Raw genomic sequence first — 12,292 nt, forward strand, 5'->3', positions numbered from 1 at the left:
TGGGATATGGGGGCATGTTGCAGTGAGAAACAAAACAGCAAAAGCCTTTCATTTGTCAGCATTTGAAAACTTAAAGAATGATCAAATGACCCCAAACGACCTTATTTCAGAAACCACTGTTGCGACAAGAACTTTCTCAATGACTTCTGATCTCTCCCCACATACACAACTTCTTACACTTGTTTTGATCTGGAATCTGTATGTCAGTGAATTTGAGTTGATCATTCAGGGGGGAAAAAAAAACCCCACACGAAGTTGTGTACACAGAGGGGCTTTGTTGAGGGGGTAAGGACCTGGCTCAGAATTTGATAAGGAAAATATCACAGCTTAGTCACCTCTTGCGTGCTGAAAAGTCTGCGATTCTGTGAATAGTGTTTGCTTTTCCTAGAAAAAGTTATGCATGGCATGTGTTACTAATGTTAATGCAACTGTATCATCCAAGCAAGTACTTGGTGTTGGAGAGCACATAGACATACCCAGCCTCTGCCCCATTGCCTTCTGTGAAAACCCAGAGGAGAGAGAAATGGTGGTGTTCAAATACAGTAAGAGGAGCTCTTTAGAAACAGGCCCGTTTCACCTTGTGGTAGCTGTCAGAGCTCCAAATCCAGACCAGCTCTATGACCTTCCTCCATGGGTGCCACCAGCCACACATCATCATGCAGAACTTACTTGCCCCTTTGAAGAGCAGGTAAATCATGGCTGCGGGTTAGGGCTAGAGTTGAAGGATTGATGTTCCCTCTCCATGATATGGACAGCTCAGGTACAAAGTGAAAATCCATAATCCCAGTAGAAGGGAAGAGAGGCAGGGAGGAGAGCCAGAAAGAGACAATTTCTGTTCACACAGCATCGGCCAGCAGGGCTTCCTGGCATGATGGGATGTTCCGAATCTGCAGTGTCCCGCGCTGCGCACGTAATGTGGCGAAACTCGGGGGTTTGCATTGCATTCATTTTAGCTTAGATAGCTCCGTGAGCCTGGCGCCGGCGGGTTAGATGATGAGTGCCCTAACAGTGGGGGGCACAGTCTGACCCACGGCCTTTTTGGATGTTGTGCTTTTTTCTCTTAATCCTTTTCACCCAAAATTTTGCTGCAAAAAGCACTCAGGGTTGTGTTAGCAGGGTTCCAATAGCTTGCATTCCTCTGAACAGCCAGTGGGGACCGGACTTGCTCCACTGCAGCTTTGGAGCCAGGCTTCACCCCCAGGTTGGACAGTTCACTCACAGACCACCCGCATCCCTGAGCCACAGTAAGCTGATTCATGTGATATTTATTCCTTCCTCCCCAGGTTTGCTCTTCGTTTTATACGGCCTGACCCTCGCAGCCGGGTCACCGATCCCGTTGGGGACATTGTTTCATTTATGCACTCTTTTGAAGAGAAATATGGGAGGGCACACCCTGTCTTCTACCAGGGAACGTACAGCCAGGTCAGTGCCACAAACGACATAGATGCCAACTTACTGATATGATTCTGTCCTCAGAGGAAAGCCCAGCCCAGCACTGATCATGTCGTTCTTGACTCAGAAGCCTTAACGAGCTCCTCACTGCTTACAGGGGAAAAGACCAGACTTGTTAGCTGGGCCCTCCTTGATCAGATTGCAAACTGCGGTTGAGGTCTTTCTTGCACACAGCTTGTCTCCCCACACCCTACGTTCCGGCTGGACCACTGCCTGAGCATATTCTGACCAAAGGCCATCTCTGTGTCTTTGCGTTTGCTGTTCCCTCCACCTGGAATGCCCTCCACATTTTTGCTAATTGGAATCTTGCCCATCTTTCAACCCATTCATGCCACTCTCCTCGTATGCCTTTTCCCAGTCATTTGGCCCTGCCCTGGTTTCCTTGTCATTATTATTACTGGAGCACTGCTCAGCTCTGGCTATGCGGGTGCCAGGGATTGAACCTGGACCCTCGGAGCCTCAGGCATGGTCTGTCTCCCCAGCCCTCCTTTAGAATCTAAAGCAGTAATCGTTCTTCTTGTACCTTATAGTTGTTTTTATAACCTAGAACAGCTTCACATTCTGCTTGTGTTGTAGTTGTTTGTGCTGTATCTTATCTCCTGTAGCACACTGTAAATCCCCAGAAGGCAGAGCCTAAGTCATCCTGAGTCCTCGCGGAGCTGAATAAGGACAGAGACTGGAGACTCAGACAGCACATCTCATTCAACCCAAGCCACACAGACACCTTTGCTGCCTCTCAGGGGTGGAAATGGAGAGTTCTCTGGGTGTTAGGCATAGTCCCAGTTTGCAAAAGAAAAATATAGCAGTAACACCGTGGACATAGACCAGAGAGTGATTCTGTTTGGCAGCCTCCAGGATGCTTAATCTATCTGGAGAAAGGAGAAAATGCTTATTCTCACTTCCGCTTTATTTCTCCCACAGTCTGCTGTTTCTCACTGTCAGTCCCCTCACCAGCTGCTCTTAGCAAGTGTTAATCCCCTACTGAGCCAAGCACTGTGCTCAGTACTCAGAGAGGCATGGATGAGAAGGGTGTTGCCGTCTCATTCTGGAAATCTGAATTGAATTGCAGTGTGCTTGTGTGCAAATCTGAAAGCAAACGCAGGACTCAGACACTAAGACCTGATGAACTTTTTTTTTTTATTATTTTTTTGTTTTTAAATATTTATTCATTTTCCATTTTTTGTTGCCCTTGTTTTTGTTGTTGTTGTTGTTATTGATGTTGTCATTGTTGGATAGAACAGAGAGAAATGGAGAGAGGAAGGGAAGACAGAGAGGGAGAGAGAAAGATAGACACCTGCAGACCTGCTTCACCGCTTGTGAAGCGACCCCCTGCAGGTGGGGAGCCGGGGCCTTCATCGGGGATCCTTGTGCCAGTTCTTGTGCTTTGCACCACGTGCGCTTCACCTGCTGTGCCACTGCCCGACTCCCTCTGGTGACCTTTTGACCCACCTCCACACTCTTTAGAATGCCTTTGTGTCCCCTGGCCCCTCCTTATTGCTTTATATGTGCTCTGAGAGCAGCTCGCCCTAGTGTTTGCTCCTCTGTAAGGACGGTACAGCTGTAAAGTGGCAAAATCCCACCTCCTTTTCACATGCTCACTCTCTTTAGACTCGGAACTGCTGGCTTTTCTGTGACTTGTTCAGAACCATTGCTTGTCAGACCATCTACTCTCACTTGCCTGGTACAGTTTAAGTCCTAACAACACTAAAAGCTTTTTATTAAAGTTTGCTAGCATGAACTTTCGACGGGGAGAAAAGGGCCAAGGGCACGAAGGTGAGAGCCCAGGAATGTTCTGGGTCCCTTGCTCGCCCTTTCTCCCCCATGTCTCTTTTTGTCCCTAGACATGGAACTTTATCCATTAGGCTTCTTCTTCTAGCTAGAAGCCTAGGGGTCAGTCCTGGTGGTAATTTGCGGTCTTCTGCCTCTCCTAGGCTCTGAATGACGCCAAGCGGGAGCTACGATTCCTGTTGGTTTATCTTCACGGCGACGATCACCAGGACTCTGATGAGTTCTGTCGGTAAGTGGCTTGACTGTTTGCTTCCTCTGTTCTCTCCTTCTCTGCCGATGGTTTGTATTCAAGCATTTCTCATGTCCTTTTCACCCCTCTCCATAGCACCACACTCTGTGCACCTGAAGTTATCTCGCTGATAAACACCAGGATGCTCTTCTGGGCATGCTCTACAAACAAGCCCGAGGGCTATAGGGGTAAGTCGTGCTACTCTCGCTTCATTGAGCTTGTGTTGATAGCTTTGGAAGAATCGGGAAGAGTTGAGCCACTGGAAGCTTGGTTATTCTGTGGTAGACATAGCACTGGTGGCTTTTTATACATGCATCTCATTTAATGCTTTTGGTGGTCCTGCCATCCCAAGGACTGTAGCTCAGAGAGATGGAGAGACACAACAGCAAAAGAACTTCCTTCGGTGCTTTCATAGTTGCATATGGTGTAGTGGGGGCCACAGTCTGGGTGGCGTGCGTGGCAGAACAGCCATCTCACTGACCGTAAGGATGGTTATATAGTATTTATTTATTTATGAGATGAGAAAGATAGGAAAGAGAGAAAGAATCAGACATCACCCTGGTACATGTGCTGTCAGGGATTGAACTTAGGACTTCATGCTTGAAAGTACAGCGTTTTATCCACTGGGCCACCTCCTGGACCACTCCTAAGGATACTTCTTTTTTTTTTTTCTTTTTAATTTTTTTTCCCCTTTTGTAGCTCTTCTTTTATTGTTGTAGTTATTCTTGTTGTTGATGTCATCGTTGTTGCCTTACACTCCTAGCAATGCTCTCTCTCTCTCTCTCTCTTCTCTCCAATCCTTCCCTTGCTGCCTTCTCTCCTTTGCATTTGACCCCTGACACATGGGGGAAATATGCTGAGCTATAATAGGCAGGCTTGGTAAGTCCTTTCCTGCTCATCAAGTAGATGCTGCCTCCTGCTCATGACAGCGACGCCCCCACCAGAAAAGCCAGTTCTGCTCTCGTCAGACTACTAGGGAATAAGGACATAATTATGCAACAGCAATAAAATGAAGGAACTAGAAGGTGGCTCTGGAAGTGGTGCAGAGGATGAAGCTTGAGTGATTCTCTTGTTCCCACCCCCACCCCCAATTAGTAAATCTAGGGAGGGAGGAACTAGAGGGGAACAGTTAGACAGAGTAAATGATACCTCCCTACTTTCCTACTTTCCCAGCTGGGATTAGAGCAGTTCTTTCCTTCCTGCCTCCTTCCTTCCTTCCTTCCTTCCTTCCTTCCTTCCTTCCTTCCTTCCTTCCTTTCCCCTTCCTTCTTATTATCTTTATTTACTTGTTAGATGAAGACAACCAGAAATTGAGAGGAAGAGGGTGAGAGAGAGAGAGTGAGAGAGAGAGAGAGACACCTGCAGCATTGCTTCACCATTTGTGAGGCTTTCTCCCTGCAGGTGAGGACTGGGGGCTTGAACCCAGGTTCTTGCACATTGTAACATGTGTGTTCAACCAAGTGCACCGCCACCCCTCCTTCCCCTTCCTCCTTTCTTCCCCTTCTCCTCCTCCTCCACCACTTTCTCCTTCTCTTTCTACTATCATCCTGCTCCCATCCCTGGAATTTAAGTTTGAACATAGAATAATCCTGAATATCAATTGCTCCATAACTGAACATACCAGTATGTCTCTTTGAGTGAAAAATTAATGGAACTGGGGCTGGGTGGTGGTGCACCTGGTTAAGTGCACACATTACTGTTTTTTTGTTTGTTTGTTTGTTTTTTAACCAGAACACTGCTCAGCTCTGGCTTAAGGTGGTGTGGGGGATTGAACCTGGGACTTTGAAGCCTCAGGCACAAGAGTCTCTCTCTCTTTTTTTTTTTTTTTCCCCTCCTCCAGGGTTATTGCTGGGCTCGGTGCCTGCACCATGAATCCACCGCTCCTGGAGGCCATTTTTTCCCCCCTTTTGTTGCCCTTGTTGTAGCTTCGTTGTGGCTATTATTATTGCCCTTGTTGACGCAGTTCGTTGTTGGATAGGACAGAGAGAAATGGAGAGAGGAGGGGAAGACAGAGAAGGGGAGAGAAAGATAGACACCTGCAGACCTGCTTCACCGCCTGTAAAGCAACTCCCCTGCAGGTGGGGAGCCAGGGGCTCGAACCGGGATCCTTACGCCGGTCCCTGCACTTTGCGCCACATGCGCTTAACCCACTGCGCCACCGCCCGACCCCCCCAGGCACAAGAGTCTCTTTGCATAACCTTTACAGTACCCTCACCTCACACACACATGACAAGTTTCACGACTGGTGGAGCAGTGCTGCAGGAGTCTCTCTCTCTCTTATTTATTAGTGATTCAGCATTAATTTACAAAATTATGAGATAACAGGCACAATCCCATTTCCATTCCCTCCATTGGAAACCGCTGTAGTTCTCCCAAGGCCACAGATATGGTTTGACCTTTCTTTTTTTTTAATATTTGTTCCATTTTGTTGCCCTTATTTTTATCGTTGTAGTTATTATTGTTGTTGTTACTGATGTCGTTGTTGTTGGATAGGACAGAGAGAAATGGAGAGAGGAGGGGAAGACAGAGAGGGAGAGAGAAAGATAGACACCTGCAGACCTGCTTCACCGCCTGTGAAGCGACTCCCCTGCCAGGGGCTCGAACCGGGATCCTGACACCAGTCCTTACGCTTTGCGCCACCGGTGCTTAACCCATCTTCCTTCCTCCCTCCCTCCCCCCTTCTTTCTTTTCTTCTCTTCTCTTCTCTTTTCTTTTCTTTTCTTTTCTTTCTTCTTTCCTTTCTTCCTTTCTTTCCTTCTCTCTCTCTCTCTCTCTCTCTCTCTTCCTTTCTTTCTTCCTTCCTTCCTTCCTTCCTTCCTTCCTTCCTTCCTTCCTTCCTTCCTTCCTTCCTTCCTTTCTCCAACACTCCCATCACTAAAGGTCTGTGTCCCCATCCCTACCCCATAGATCCTATAGATAACCACTACAGTTCCCCCACAGTCTTTAAAATGGGTTGATTTTTTTTATCACATGTATATATTTAATTCTCTATATTCTGTATATGAGTGAAAACACTCTGTAGTTGTCCTTTACTGACTTGCTTCACTAAGCATGACCTCCAATTTCATCCACTTTATCACAAAGGACACACTATCACCTTTTTTAATGCTGCATAATACTCTGTTGAAGGTATGTCCCATAACTTTTTCACCCAGTCATCTGTCGAAGGGCATTTTGGTTGTTTCCAGGTTTTTGCTATTGTGAATAAAGCTGCTGTGAACATGGGGGTACACATATCCCTTCGAATCAGTGTTGTTATCTTTAGGGTAAATGCCTAGCCGTGCAGCTGCTGGGTCCTGTGGCATTTCCGTCTGTGTTTGTGTAAGGATTCTCCACACTGTTCTCCAGAGTGGCTGCACCAGTCCGCACTCCCAGCAGCAGTGCAGTAGAGCTCCTCTCTCTCCACGTCCTCTCCAGCACTGACCTTCTCTTGTCTAGTGATGGAGCCCATTCTCACAGGTGTGAGGTGGAACCTCAGTGTGGTTTCAATTTGCATTTCTCTGGTGCTGAGTGAATAGGAACATGTCCGATATGTCTGTGGGTCATGTGTATAGTCACCGTTTGTGAAGTGACCCTTCTGTAGGTGGGGAGCCGGGGGCTCGAACTGGGATCCTTAAGCGGATCCTTGCGCTTCCTACCATGTGAGCTTAACCCGGTGCACTATCCCTCCCATCCCCATCCCCATCCCCTTTTCTTTCTTTTTTTTTTTTTTTGCCTCCAGGGTTATTGCTGGGGCTCAGTGCCTACACCATGAATCCACTGCTCCTGGAGGCCATTTCCCCCCGTTTTGTTGCCCTTGTTGTGGTTATTATTATTGTTGATGTCGTTCATTATTGGATAGGGCAGAGAGAAATCAAGAGAGGAAGGGAAGACAGAGAGGGGGAAAGAAAGACACCTGCAGACCCGCTTCACCGCCTTCGAAGCGACTCCCCTGCAGGTAGGGAGCCGGGGGGCTCGAACCAGTGCGCTTAACCTGCTGCACTACCGCCTGACGACCCCCTCCCCCTCCCCGTTTCATTTTTCTAAAGCAGCTCTTTCTTACTCATCATGGAAGTAATGAGTAAAATCTTTTTCATCCTTCTTCTGCCTTGACATGTCGGGTCCTTCTGTCAGTCTCACAGGCCTTACGAGAGAACACTTACCCGTTCCTGGCCATGATTATGCTGAAGGACCGGAGGATGACAGTGGTAGGACGGCTAGAGGGCCTCCTTCAACCTGACGACCTCATCAACCAGCTGACATTTATCATGGAAGCAAACCAGACTTACCTGGTGTCAGAACGCCTAGAAAGGTACCGGGCGTTTCCTTTCCAGAACTCAGCGAGAGATCCGCTATAGATTTGAGTGACTGGCTGTGTCTCAAGCAGCTTTAAAAACCTATGTAATACTACAAACCCGTCTGACTTCGGCTTCAGTAATGCATGAATGGCTAGCTGGATGCCTTGTCCACTTAGTGTTGATATATTTATGTATTTTTCTATGAACAACCCTTTCTGACCATCTGTTCTTGGAGTTGTGTTTTAAAATAAAGACAGCTCTAGGTTGAAGAATATATATTGAGGGTCGAGCAGTAGCGCAGCGGGTTAAGCGCACATGGCACAAAGCGCAAGGACCGGCGTAAGGATCCCGGTTCAAGCCCCCGGCTCCCCACCTGCAGGGGAGTCGCTTCACAGGCGGTGAAGCAGGTCTGCAGGTGTCTGTCTTTCTGTCCCCCTCTCTGTCTCCCCTCCTCTCTCAGCTTCTCCCTGTCCTATCCCACAGGAATGACAACAATGACAATAATAACCGCAACATCAGGGATAACAACAAGGGCAGCAATGTGGGAAAACGGCCTTCAGGAGCAGTGGATTCGTAGTGCAGGCACCGAGCCCCAGCAATAACCCTGGAGGCAATAAAATAATAAAACAAAAGAATATACCGTGTAATTTAGAATGGGAAGCCTGGTATGACGAGCCGAGATGTAAAATATATGGGTGGCTCTAACTTCTCCCCGCATAATAAGTAATGCACATTAATAGTAGAGAGTTGGGGACCACAGAAGTTTGAAATCTCCCTAGTAGTCTGAGGAGAGCAGAACTGGCTTTTCTGGTGGGGGCGTCGCTGTCATGAGCAGGAGGCAGCATCTGAAATCTCCAGTAATTCTAGTGCTCTTTTGTACTTTGTCGTTTGTACCCTCCCAGGGCTGTTGCTGGGGCTTGGGACCTGCACAACACACCAGTGGCTTTTGGCTTTTGGTGCTCCTCTTCCTTTGTATCACACACACACACACACACACACACACACACACACACCCCGCGCGCACGCATGCGCGCGCTTCTTTGCCTCCAAAGGATCACGGGGGCTTGGTACCTGCGCTATGAATCCACTGCTCCTGGAGGCCCTTTCCTCCCCTTTGTTGCCCTTGTTGTTTATTGTTGTTATCATTATTATTTCTTTCGTTGTTGTTGGATAGGACAGAGAGAAATGGAGAGGAGGGGGAGAGAAAGACACCTGCAGACCTACCTCACCACTTGTGAAGCGACTCCTCCTGCAGGTGGGGAGCTGGGGGCTCCAACCAGGATCCTTACACCGGTCCTTGTGCTTTGCGCCATGCGTGCTTAACCCCCTGCACTACCGCCTGATGCTCCCTTTTTTTTCTTTTTACTTAATAAGACATAAAGAAACTGAGAGGGGAAGGAGAGGGAGATGAAGAGACACCTGCAGCCCTGCTTCACCACTTATGAAGCTTTCCCCCCTGCCGGTGGGGACCAGGAGCTTGAACCCTGGTCCTTGCGCATGTTAACATGTGATCTCAACCTCATGTGCCACCGTCCTGCCCCACATTTAACATTCTGGTGAAGATAGTTTAATCTTCTACTCAGTGCACACTCCTGTATATTCATGCACAGGAGAATGTTGTGCAGAGAGAAAATAGGGTACGCAGGAAAATGTCATGTTTCCGCTTGGCTAGAACTCTGAATAAGGTGATTTTAAATTGGTTATAACTTGTAAGATGTGTGTGTAAAATCTCAATTGTCTGATTATTTTATAGCAATAGTACTATGTTGCTTTTATTAAAGTTGGGAGTAAAGGTAGTTTATCTGAAAAATTAAAAAGGGGAGGGGAAAGCTTGTCATTTCTTTGCCAAATTAAAACTAGAAAAGAGGTAACTAATCAGATTCTGCTATGCTTGGCTTTGGTTCCACTATGGTCTTGTAGCCTGTCACATTGCCAGCCTTTTTACCCTCAGACATTTTTAGTGTAACAAAGCAGCCTTGAGGGGGCTGGGCGGTGACCCAGCGGGTTAAGCACACATGGCATAAAGCGCAAGGACCAGCCTAAGGATCCCAGTTGGAGTCCCCAGCTTCCCACCTACAGGGGAGTCGCTTCACAGGCGGTGAAGCAAGTCTGCAGGTGTCTATCTTTCTCTCCCCCTCTCTGTCTTCCCCTCCTCTCCATTTCTCTCTGTCCTGTCCAACAACAACACCAGCTATAATAACAATAACAACCGCAACAGGGTCAACAAAATAGGAAAGGTAGCCTCCAGGAGCAGTAGATTCATAGTGCTGGCACCGAGCCCCAGCAATAACCCTGGAGGCAAAAATAAACGTATACACACACACACACACACACACACACACACACACACTCTCTCTCTCTCTCTCTCTCTCTCTCTCGCGAGCGCGCGAGAGAGTAGCCTTGCAAGAGATGGCCCTTTCCCTTCCCCAGGGAAGAACGAAATCAGACCCAGGTGCTGAGACAGCAGCAGGACGAGGCCTACCTGGCCTCCCTCAGGGCTGACCAGGAGAAGGAGCGGAAGAAGCGGGAGGAGCGGGAGCGGAAGCGGCGGAAGGAAGAAGAGGTGCAGCAGCAGAAGCTGGCGGAGGAGCGGCGGCGGCGGGTAATGCCCCCGCTTCACTTTGGGGACTCCCAGACACATCCCCAGAGTGTGCACAGAAGCAACTAACAGATCACCTCTGTGGGCCATGCCCCCTGTAAGCTACGGATTCCTGAGTATTTCTAAATTAGAGAAAGCTGGGGGTTTTGTTGTTGTTGTTGTTGTTGTTTTTTAGTACAGCAGTGGGTAAAAGGCAAAACAACTCTTTTCCTTATAAGGACAAATGAGACAAGCTGTTGAAAGTGCTGCTAACCCCCACCAGGAAATAGCCTGAGCACTCATCCCTAGCACGTGTTAGTTGCGGGAGCACTTTCCTGCTGCTCTCACGTCGGACTCTGTGCTGCCGCTTGGTCAGTCGTTCCCTTCCCGCCTACTGAGGGGCGGTCGTCTGGGTCAGTTTGCCGCTGACTCTTGCCGTGACCGTTCTCCTTTCCGACTGCATAGTAACCCTACATGGTGATCGCGTTCTCCTGGTTTTCCTCCTCAGAGCTTGAGCCTCACCTCTGCTTTGTGTCTCTACAGAACTTACAAGAGGAGAAGGAGCGGAAGCTGGAGTGCCTGCCCCCGGAGCCTTCCCCTGATGACCCCGAAAGTGTCAAGATCATTTTCAAACTACCCAATGATTCTCGAGTAGAAAGACGATTCCACTTCTCACAGTCTTTGACAGTAAGGACAACCGCCTCACTTGTGTGCAGTGTCCACATTCCTTGTTAGTGTATCTGCTGCTCAGGAGACCAGGGCGGGGGGAGGGAGAGGAGTCAGGAAGAGAGCAGTGCGTCCTCTGCTCGCTGTAGAAGGCCTTCCAGCCGAGCTGCCTGCTGAGAACAGTTATTACTTCCATCAGTTTTCTAAGGGGGGAGAAGGTTCCTAACACAGTATCCCACAAGAGATTCACGTGTTTATGGTAGGAGGATTTCCCATGCCTGGGCTTCGGAATTCCACCAGCCCCTTTGCTCTGCAGAGAAAGCTGTCTGCTGGCCAAGCAGTGCCACAGTCACGCATCGGACTACAAGTCCACACACACTTCAGATCCAGTTGTCCCTCTTCCTTCTCCCCACTAGCCCATGAGGAGCCTGCTTTGTGGGGCCACCTTTTCTACTTGGTAGCTGTAGTTTGGAATTTATAGTGAAATAGTTTATCATTTCTCAAGGAAGTAGCTAAGAGCAGAGATTGTTGGGAGTCATATAGAATGTAGAGCAAACTCCTCTCCTTCCAGCATTACTGAAGTGTTTCCTTGGTCAGTGTACTTAAGTTTCCATATCTTTGTGTGTAAAATGGTTTGTCCTAGGCTCTGACACTGTTGGTGTTGGAATTAAGTTCCGATTAAGCCCATGGAATTTTTCCAGCTACTGTTTATAGCATTTATAACCAAAAGGAAGTTGCTGTTTATGTTGGGAGTTGCTCTGTTGCCTTTCCAAATTCATGACTTGAGGCATACCTCAGAAACAGTGCAGGTTGATGCCAGACCACGGTAATGAAAGCCGTCTCAGTAAAGTCACAGCATGCGGGTTTATTGTGCAGGCACAGGGTCTGTGAAATGCAGTGAGTGGAGAGCGACTAGTAGGCCCTGCCATGCTCTTAGCCTTCAGAGTAGTCAGGAATGGACTGCATGGCAGTCCGGGAGGTGGCTCAGCAGATCAAGCACTGGACTCGGCATGAGGTCCAGAATCTGATCTCCAGTGCCACGTGTGCCAGAGCGAGTGATGCTCTAGTTCTCTCCCTTGTAATAAGTATTTAAAACATAAGCAGCCTGGCAGAGTAAATAAAATGTTGGCCCTTCAACCATAATGTCCTCAGTTCAATCCCTGGCAGTACATATCTGAATGTTTTGTCAGTGTTTTTCTTTGATTTTTTTTTTTAAGTAGCAATTGTTTTTGTTGTTGTTGTTGTTTTAATTACTCTTTTATTTTTAATTTGTTATTTATGTGGCTATGAGAGAGATAACGA

The 12,292-nt window shown here is 48.0% G+C and overlaps 1 protein-coding gene across 1 annotated transcript in view; it reads left to right on the forward strand.

The window, feature by feature from the left end:
* Positions 1-12,292, forward strand: part of FAF2 (Fas associated factor family member 2) — a 55,683-nt gene that overhangs the window by 36,249 nt on the left and 7,142 nt on the right. The window contains exons 5-10 of the mRNA XM_007524357.2: positions 1,284-1,422; positions 3,384-3,469; positions 3,566-3,657; positions 7,583-7,760; positions 10,177-10,348; positions 10,868-11,011. Of these exons, the coding sequence (XP_007524419.1) occupies positions 1,284-1,422; positions 3,384-3,469; positions 3,566-3,657; positions 7,583-7,760; positions 10,177-10,348; positions 10,868-11,011 (811 nt within the window). The remainder of the gene's footprint in view (positions 1-1,283; positions 1,423-3,383; positions 3,470-3,565; positions 3,658-7,582; positions 7,761-10,176; positions 10,349-10,867; positions 11,012-12,292) is intronic.

This window comes from Erinaceus europaeus, chromosome 9 (assembly GCF_950295315.1).
Source record: "Erinaceus europaeus chromosome 9, mEriEur2.1, whole genome shotgun sequence".
Taxonomy (NCBI): domain Eukaryota; kingdom Metazoa; phylum Chordata; class Mammalia; order Eulipotyphla; family Erinaceidae; genus Erinaceus; species Erinaceus europaeus.